The 8,111-nt window shown below is 45.6% G+C and overlaps 1 protein-coding gene across 1 annotated transcript; it reads left to right on the forward strand.

Annotated features, from left to right (window-relative positions):
• Positions 1 to 280: 280 nt before the first annotated feature.
• LOC118783106 (coiled-coil domain-containing protein 92-like) lies at positions 281 to 6,152 on the forward strand. Its single transcript, XM_036536809.1, has 4 exons — positions 281 to 355; positions 1,545 to 1,692; positions 2,693 to 2,740; positions 5,339 to 6,152. The coding sequence occupies exons 2-4, from the start codon at positions 1,563 to 1,565 to the stop codon at positions 6,007 to 6,009; spliced, it is 849 nt and encodes a 282-aa protein (XP_036392702.1). The 5' UTR covers positions 281 to 355; positions 1,545 to 1,562; the 3' UTR covers positions 6,010 to 6,152.
• The last annotated feature ends 1,959 nt before the right edge of the window (positions 6,153 to 8,111 follow it).

An 8,111-nucleotide genomic window follows, 5' to 3' on the forward strand; every position in this document is an offset into this window, starting at 1 on the left:
ATTGAAATGACATGTTACGCAGCAAGATGTTGTGGCTACTTATGAATAAACTGGCAGCGCAGAAATTCGGGGGCCTGGCGACAAATTGCTCTATTTGTAACCTCAGCGGAAATGTGCGCTCTGTCGTAGATCCTCTTTGAGTTTTAATGTTAATCTATGTGACCGCGTTGTCTTCCTCCCATAAACATCGTTGTTACTCAGACGCGTCATGCGTTCCCATCATGAACGGAGTGCTCTTTATTACTTGGAGGATCCGGGAAAGCTGCTGGAAACGCTGTCGGGTCTAGGCTGACGTGCTGCGCGTCCTGTCTTCTCATATTCCCGGATATAACCGTTCATTATCTAATTGTAAAAGGTAAGCAAACCTACCGCGATGGCGCCAGTACCTGCTTAGTTTTGTTTCCACTACACAACTTATATCTGAATGAACAGTTTGCTTGGAAGTAGCTTTGGGGTGAATACTGAATGTATTCAAATCGCTCTGTTTCGTTGTGAATCTCGGAAGGGTTTAGCTACAGTAAAAAGCTCATTTGTTCCAGAGGTAGAGTTCCTCATTTGTCTTTGTTCAAAACCGTATTTAAGTGCTTCTATGCCTTCGTTTTAGTAAAATGAGAGCAAACAATACCAACGAACTGGAAACGAACAACTAATGTTAGAGTATCTGCAATAGCGTAACCAGGCGCCACGCTCTGCTGTCTCCTTCCATCTGATTGATTGGAAGATCAGACAGTAACGGGTTAAACTACAGTGCGAAGACAAGAGCAGAGGCGCACACGCTCAGTTCATTTTCTGCCATAAAGTATACGAACGATATTGCGCACCGTGCCGGGTGAAATCCTTCTTAAACTATTTCATTACTGCCGTAATATTACTATTAGTATTATGTGCAATATGCAGAATTATACAGTACCCACTAGTGCTCCACCCTTTGGCTTGAAATAATAATATGGAACATAGTTATTTAAACTTCAGGTATGAGTTGTGTTTATGAGTATGAAGTGTTGTTTAACTGTGTGCAAACATGAGGGTACCAGGAAAAGGCAAAACGCAACATAACAGTAACTTGTGGTCAATATTAGGTGTAAACAGAACCGATAAATCACAGATATACGTCAGTTCTTTTTAAATACAGGCATAGCTTAAACTGCAAACTGAAAGCCTCTCTCCTTTATGCAGTAAGAACCCTGTGAAAGGCTATGGTGCTGCTATCCTTTGTTCGTTTGGGTCTGCAGTGTTTCTGGCTTTTATGGTGGATATGATGAGAATATCATCAGAACTATGATATTAATAGCCTCTTTACTGAAAGAGGCATGCGGCTGTAGCTCAAGGGCTTACTAACTTAAGAGCTTCCAGCCTTTTTTTGAAACATTGTGGCAGACACTTGCATGCAAAGTTTGCTGTAATGATTAAAATATGAATGACCTGCGAAGCTTTCATTCAGTATCGTCTGTGTGCCGTATTTGAGAACTGATATTAACAGAAGAAATAATGCAGTGGTCCTGCTGGGGGCTTCTCACTGAACCCTGACTCCTCCCTTGGGGCAGGGTGTGGCACGGGTTGCCATGGAGACGAGCTTGCTGGCACTGCAGGTGGAGAGCGTGCAGAGGAGTGTGGCATTCCTGCAGCGGGAACACCTGGCCCTGCTAAACGACCTGCACCTGGAGATTCTGTCCCTACAGAAACGCTGCAATGGTTCGTAGCAAAAGCACTTACTTCCTGTCACCTGACCTCTCACCAGCCAATCATACACACAGGAGGAGAGACTCTGAAATGAAGGGAAACAGAGTGAAATGCTACACTGACTGGCACACAGTTTGAGAGATAGTCTGAAAGGTGAAGAAGATGTTATGGAGCTGTTTGGAAATGGAAAGGATGCTAACTTCAGCATGTGTTTTGGCAGTGAAGAACACTGCAGTCTATTCATTGTCTCTTTATCTTTATTTCTCTCTCTCTATTCTCCTCTTCCCCTCCATCTATCCCCTCTCTCTCTGTGAGGTCACATGCTGTGTCAGCAGCTACAAGGCAGCTGTGTGTGTGTGTGTGTGTGTGTGTGGGTGTGGGTGTGCATGCCTGCGTGTGTGTGCATGTGTGGCTGTGAGCATGTGTGCATGTATGTGTTGTGTGAGTGTGCATATGTGTGTATGGGGAGTATGTTTGTGTGTGTGTGTATGTGAGCATGTCAGTGTGTGTGAGCGTGTGTGTGAGTGTGCATATGTGTTTGTGTGGTGTGTGTATGAGCATGCGTGTGTGTACTTTGTGTGTATACATGCACACGTATATTTGTGTGCATATGTGTGTGTGTGCATGTGTATGCGTGTTCTTGTGCTTATGTGTGTGTTTTATTATTGTTATTACCTCCATGAATAAAATATTTTTCATGTGTTTACAATCAGTTTTGAAAATTTTTATGTGTTTTAGCGTCTTCAGTGTGACTAAATGTTGACGTATAGACAAATCCCGCTATTACAGTACTATAATACACAGCATTCTGCTTATAGACATATACATCATTATACCAATAACGTCATTCTATTGCACATGTCACATGATCATTCAACAGTAAGGCATAAGATGTGCTGCAGATCACACCAAAGCTATACCACGAACTGAATGCTGAGACGGTTGCTGGACGGACCCAGGCTGGCGCCCCTTGGTGGAGGACAGAAGTCAGTCTCTTTTCTTTCTTTCCTAGATCTGACCTGTGAGCTGAAGGTGACGCCCCCAGGACGCAGCCAGGCAGGTGAGCCCCACGCTCTCTGAGGACGCGGTCCTCCGGGTTCCAGCAGAATAGGCAGGATTTTAATGACATATTTCTCTCTGCTCTCTCTCTTTGAAGCCCACTGGGAAGGCTCAGTTACAGAGAGGGAGGGAAAGATGGAGGCAGACAGAGAGAGGGAGGGAGATGGTGGTAGAGAGAAGGAGAGATAGTGAGTGAGGTAGGTAGAGGTAGAGAGAGGGATTGAGAGTGAGTAAACAACATGGTCTCCTTGAGGAATCGGAATACACAAGTTAGCTATTTACAGCACCAGCGCTTTAGCCAGCTCGTCAGATCGAACACCTGCTTCGTTTCTGATGGGGCGTAGATTAAAGGAACCATTGACGTTTTTTACATGCAATTGTATCATTGGCTAATATGTTTCGGGAGTGGAAGTGAAATGTACGACTGTTAGAGAGTTTGGTTGCACTTCTCCGCTTTTCTAAAAGCAAAGATATTTTTAAACCATTAAATGCAGTGGTAAACTGACTCATTACTATTACTTCTTTGCTTGTCATTAGATTAGATTAGATTATATTAGATCAGATTCAACGTTATTGTCATTACACATGTAACAAGTACAAGGCAACAAAATGCAGTTAGCATCTAACCAGAAGTGCAGTAAGCAGCAGGTGCAGAGAATATAATACAGTTATATGTATGTACAGTATAAGATCACTGCTATGGACATTTTTTGTACAGATGGATATATACAATGTGATATGTACATTATGAGGTCAGTAGTTATGGACAAATTTACAGATAGATATATACAGTTGATATATACAGTGTATATAATAACTATCTATCTGTATCTATGTATCTATATCTATCTGTCAGAAAGCAGGTTTAGTAACTAACTCGAGTTAGTTAACCTGGAGTAGGTGGAAATTTGGGATTTTCTGTTCCGATCAGATTAATTCTAGATCAATTCTGCAGCAGTTTACGATCTGAAGCTAACCTGCTCGCTAGGAGGTTTACTTGAACTAACCTGGAGTTACTCATCAGAACAACTGCCGAGCCTGCAGCATTTAGGCGGGAGACAGTTGCCTGACATGGCGTGCCCTTATCTTGGTGATCCCATCGACACTGAAGCCCAAATAATTCAGTGCTTTATGTCGAGAGAGGGTGATTAGACCCCGATTATATGTTTTCAGAGGAGTATCTTTGCTAACTTTTTTCTGCGCAATGAATAATTTATTTTAACAAAATTCTCCAGCCTCACATTTGAAATATTAAACATCGTGGATTCACCCTCAGTTCTGAACAAATTTTAAGCCTCAGTTTTGGTTGGGGAATTAGAACGTTAAATGTTAATGAACCTCCTCCCCCTCTACCTCGCCACAGCCCCTTGCAGAATACTTTCTACGTCCCTGCGCTATGAATAGCTGGTATGCAGTGAAAAACAAGTACTGTTAACTTCAACCGCTAGGGGCAGATGTTCAGATTTCAGAACACAGAGGCTGATTTCAGTGGTCAGAACATTCGGTCACCTGTCAGCGAATTAGGGTTGTGACCAGGCTCTCAGATGGAAGTATTTGTAGAAATGTGTCTTCCATATTTTCTTGAGATGCTTTAAAGATTCAATTCCACTTTCCCCAATACATTGATGGTATTTCTTTAATCCTATAGATGACACAAATTTAGAAGGTGTTATCTGTACTGTTTGATATGAAATTTTGGTCCCACGCTGGTCCCAAACTATCATCCTTTGTTTGCTGAGCTTTACAGACCTCTTCTTATGTTTTGATGGGTTTGTTGGCCCATGGGCTCTTCACTTCATGTTTACCGTTTTGTTTTTACAAAAGATAATGTCTTAATTGAGAACTGCAGATTTGATATTTCAATAGTTTTCCACTTTGCTTGAACATTATCATTTAACCATGTCAGTAAAGGTCTCGTTTGTGGAGCATAGTAATAGTGCAACATGTCTGATCTTGCTAGGCCTTCATTTTCTTTGGGTTTTTAAGGTATTCAAGTCTGACCCTTGGCTTCTTCCCATCCCATAGGAAAGTACTAAGAAGTATGTCTCTTTTTTAAAACTCTACTAAGTGGTCTATTCTGTTCAGAATATGGAATTGATAAGTGTAGCTTGTAAGGGAAGCTGGCCAATGCTTCTCTCAGAAAACACAGAAAGAGTAAAAGATGAAAAAAAGAATCAAATAATTTATTTAGCAATTTAACAGAAAGCAGAAACTAGCCTGAGAATAGCTACAACCAGAACAGACTGATCTGAACAGTACTGATCTCATTGCAGTGTGTCGGCTCCTCAGTACTGATCCCAGTGCAGTGTGCATGTGCACAGCAGTGATTGACTGAAATCTTCATAGTGGCCATTGCCTTCTAACCATGCCCCACAGGGTCAGGGTTCATCACATGACTGACATCACACTTTGTGACTGGCAGGAAGGTGCATTTCCATGCAGCATAAAGACTCTGTCACTTCTAAGATCTCTGAAACCTGACTACATGAGACAAACCTCAATTAATTTTCTTTTGACTTTGTGTGTGTGTCTGTGTGTGTGCATGTCTTTATTTGTGTCCAAATATGTGTGTGTGTGTGTGTGCATGTGTGTCCCTCAGAGGTGGAGGAAGAGGAGGAGCAGCTGGAGGCCAGGTGTCGACAGGTGGAGATGCAGCTGGGGGAGCGGCAGTGCGCCTTGGGAGAGCTGCGGACAGAGCTGAGCCACAAGGGGGCGCTGGTGGGGGCTCTGCGGGCCAGCCTGAAGGACAGGGAGAGGCGCTTCCTGGAGGAGCTGAAGCTGCGCAGCCACAGGGGCACGGTGCTGCGCACGGAGCTGCAGAAGCAGGCGGAGGCCGCCGCCTACCTGTCCTTCCAGCTGCACTGCGCCCGCAGGAAACTGCAGCAGCAGCAGCCGGGCGCCAGGGACGCCGACTGCTCCCCGCTGCCCTCCCCGACCCCACCCCCGCCCCCGCCCCCGCCCACCGTGCCCAGACTCAAACGCCACCATAAACCCTCCGCCCACATCCGGGCAGAGAGAGCCCGGGAGTGCACCCCCCGACACAGGGTGACCGGCCCGGAGGAGCCCACCCCCATGCCCGACCCCGCCCTCTTCCTGCAACCTCACAGGAACAGGGCCCGCCCCCCATGTTCCGACGCACAGAAGCTACCAGGAGGGGGAGGGGCCTCCCCAGGAAGCGGAGCTGGAGGACCCGGGGGAGGCGGGGTTCCGAGCGAGACAGATACCGCCCCCAATGTGGCAGCTACAGAAATAGGGGCTGAGGAGCCATAATAGCCTCTGTCCCACCCTCAGAGCCTGTGCTTAGGTTAACTAGAATCACTAACCGAAAACCTGCCAGGTGCCCCTTTGGGTTTCCATCACACTCCCCTTCACTCCCACCAGGGTCCAGACCCGCACCCGTCCTCGATCTTCATCACCACCATCATCATTACCACTTTAAAAGCCACTGTAAAAGTAGTTTCACTCTGCCCCATAGCTGGGTAATTACTGCTGTTATTTATATTACTATTGTTATAATGACTGTTATTAGTCTCATTGTTATTCAGTCATCTTTATCGAGGCTGCTTAATGGGAGTAGCTCTTAGAGGTTTGAACACCTCAAGGGTAACGATGATCAATTAGAGCTGCTTTATGGACCCACTGTGCCAAAGTAATGGACAGTGATGAGATGTGCAGAGTTCAGAGTGGGTTTGTGCTCAGCTAGCAGGAGTCAGGCCTGTGTGCCTTTGCCGCAGTCTGTCTGATTATATGCCTAAAGCTACTAATCATTTTATCATTGAATGCTTTACGAATGGTATGTGTAAGAGTGGAAATAGATTTAGATATATGTAGCAATTATATGCAGTGCTTTCCGATCCACAATTTCCAATGCCAAGAAACAAAAAGATGGTGCTGCTCTCTTCTAGAGGTGAGTCTCAGAGAGTGCAGTCCTGGAGAGGACTCGCCCTGATAGAGATGAGTCTCAGATAAAGCAGCTAAGGTGGCATAACCCATGTCCTGGAGCCAATGCCCATATGCCTGTATATGTATGGTGGAGATAGATCAGTGCCTTCCAAAAGGCACTGACCCTGGATCAGCTGTCTTCATAGAGTGGGGTTAGGATGCTTTGGATTGGGCAGGATGATCCTGGAACATGTCTTAAGAATAGACAGTATCTAGAATATAAATAAACTAAGATGGATAGTGCTCACTGAATGCTGCTTACCAAGGGGACAGGTAATTGAGGTGATTATGGTACTGAGCATCATTAAACACTGTGGGTATTTTAGGTGTGGTAGACTGTTGATGTAAAAAGGTTGTGTAGTAGAACCTTGTGTCTTTAATATATTATATACATACAAAGGTAATATGATAAAGACCTTTAATACCAGTAATATAACAAAGAGCCTTCTAACATGTATTTATTTTAGAGGACACAAATGTATTATGCAACATGCAACTTAATGACATTTTACTTACTTGCATTATCAAAAATGCGCTCTCCCAAGTAAATGTGCAGACATAATGTCTGGCATTCCTCTGCTTTCACTACAACAAGCGTCACCTTCCCTCTAGTGGTGAAATTAGGAAAGAGGTCGTCTTCAGTTGTGACTCACCGGTTAGAGGGCCTTCAGGAAGATGAGCGTGCTACTTTGGAGCAGAAACATTCAGGCTGGCGGTCGTGTTCATTCATCCTCACCGCTCTCAGCAAGTCACATGAAAGGAATATTAATTTGCCAACATGATTTGTAATTTTATTCATGAAATATATAATGGACTCAAATGCTGACTGTTAAATGCCTTTAAGCACTGTGGGGGTCACAGCTGTGTCTCTGATGTGAGTCCAGCAGCAAGAAGGCTGCAGAGTATGAGTATGAGCAGCACTGTGACTGTGTGCTGGTGTGGTAGCATGCCACTGTGACCGTGCGGTGATGTGGTAGCATGCCACTGTGACCATGCGGTGGTGGGGCAGCATGCCACTGTGACCGCGCAGTGGTGCGGTAGCATGCCACTGTGACTGTGCGGTGGTGCGGTAGCATGCCACTGTGACCGTGCAGTGGTGCGGTAGGATGACACTGTGACCGTACGGTGGTGCAGTAGCATGCCACTGTGACCGTGCGGTGGTGTGGTAGCATGCCACTGTGACCGTGCGGTGATGTGGTAGCATGCCACTGTGACCATGCGGTGGTGGGGCAGCATGCCACTGTGACCGCGCGGTGGTGCGGTAGCATGCCACTGTGACTGTGCGGTGGTGCGGTAGCATGCCACTGTGACCATGCAGTGATGTGGTAGCATGCCACTGTGACCGTGCGGTGGTGTGGTAGGATGACACTGTGAACGTGCGGTGGTGTGGTAGGATGCCCCTGTGACCGTGCGGTGGTGCGGTAGGATGC

Source organism: Megalops cyprinoides, chromosome 9, assembly GCF_013368585.1.
Source record: "Megalops cyprinoides isolate fMegCyp1 chromosome 9, fMegCyp1.pri, whole genome shotgun sequence".
Lineage (NCBI taxonomy): Eukaryota > Metazoa > Chordata > Actinopteri > Elopiformes > Megalopidae > Megalops > Megalops cyprinoides.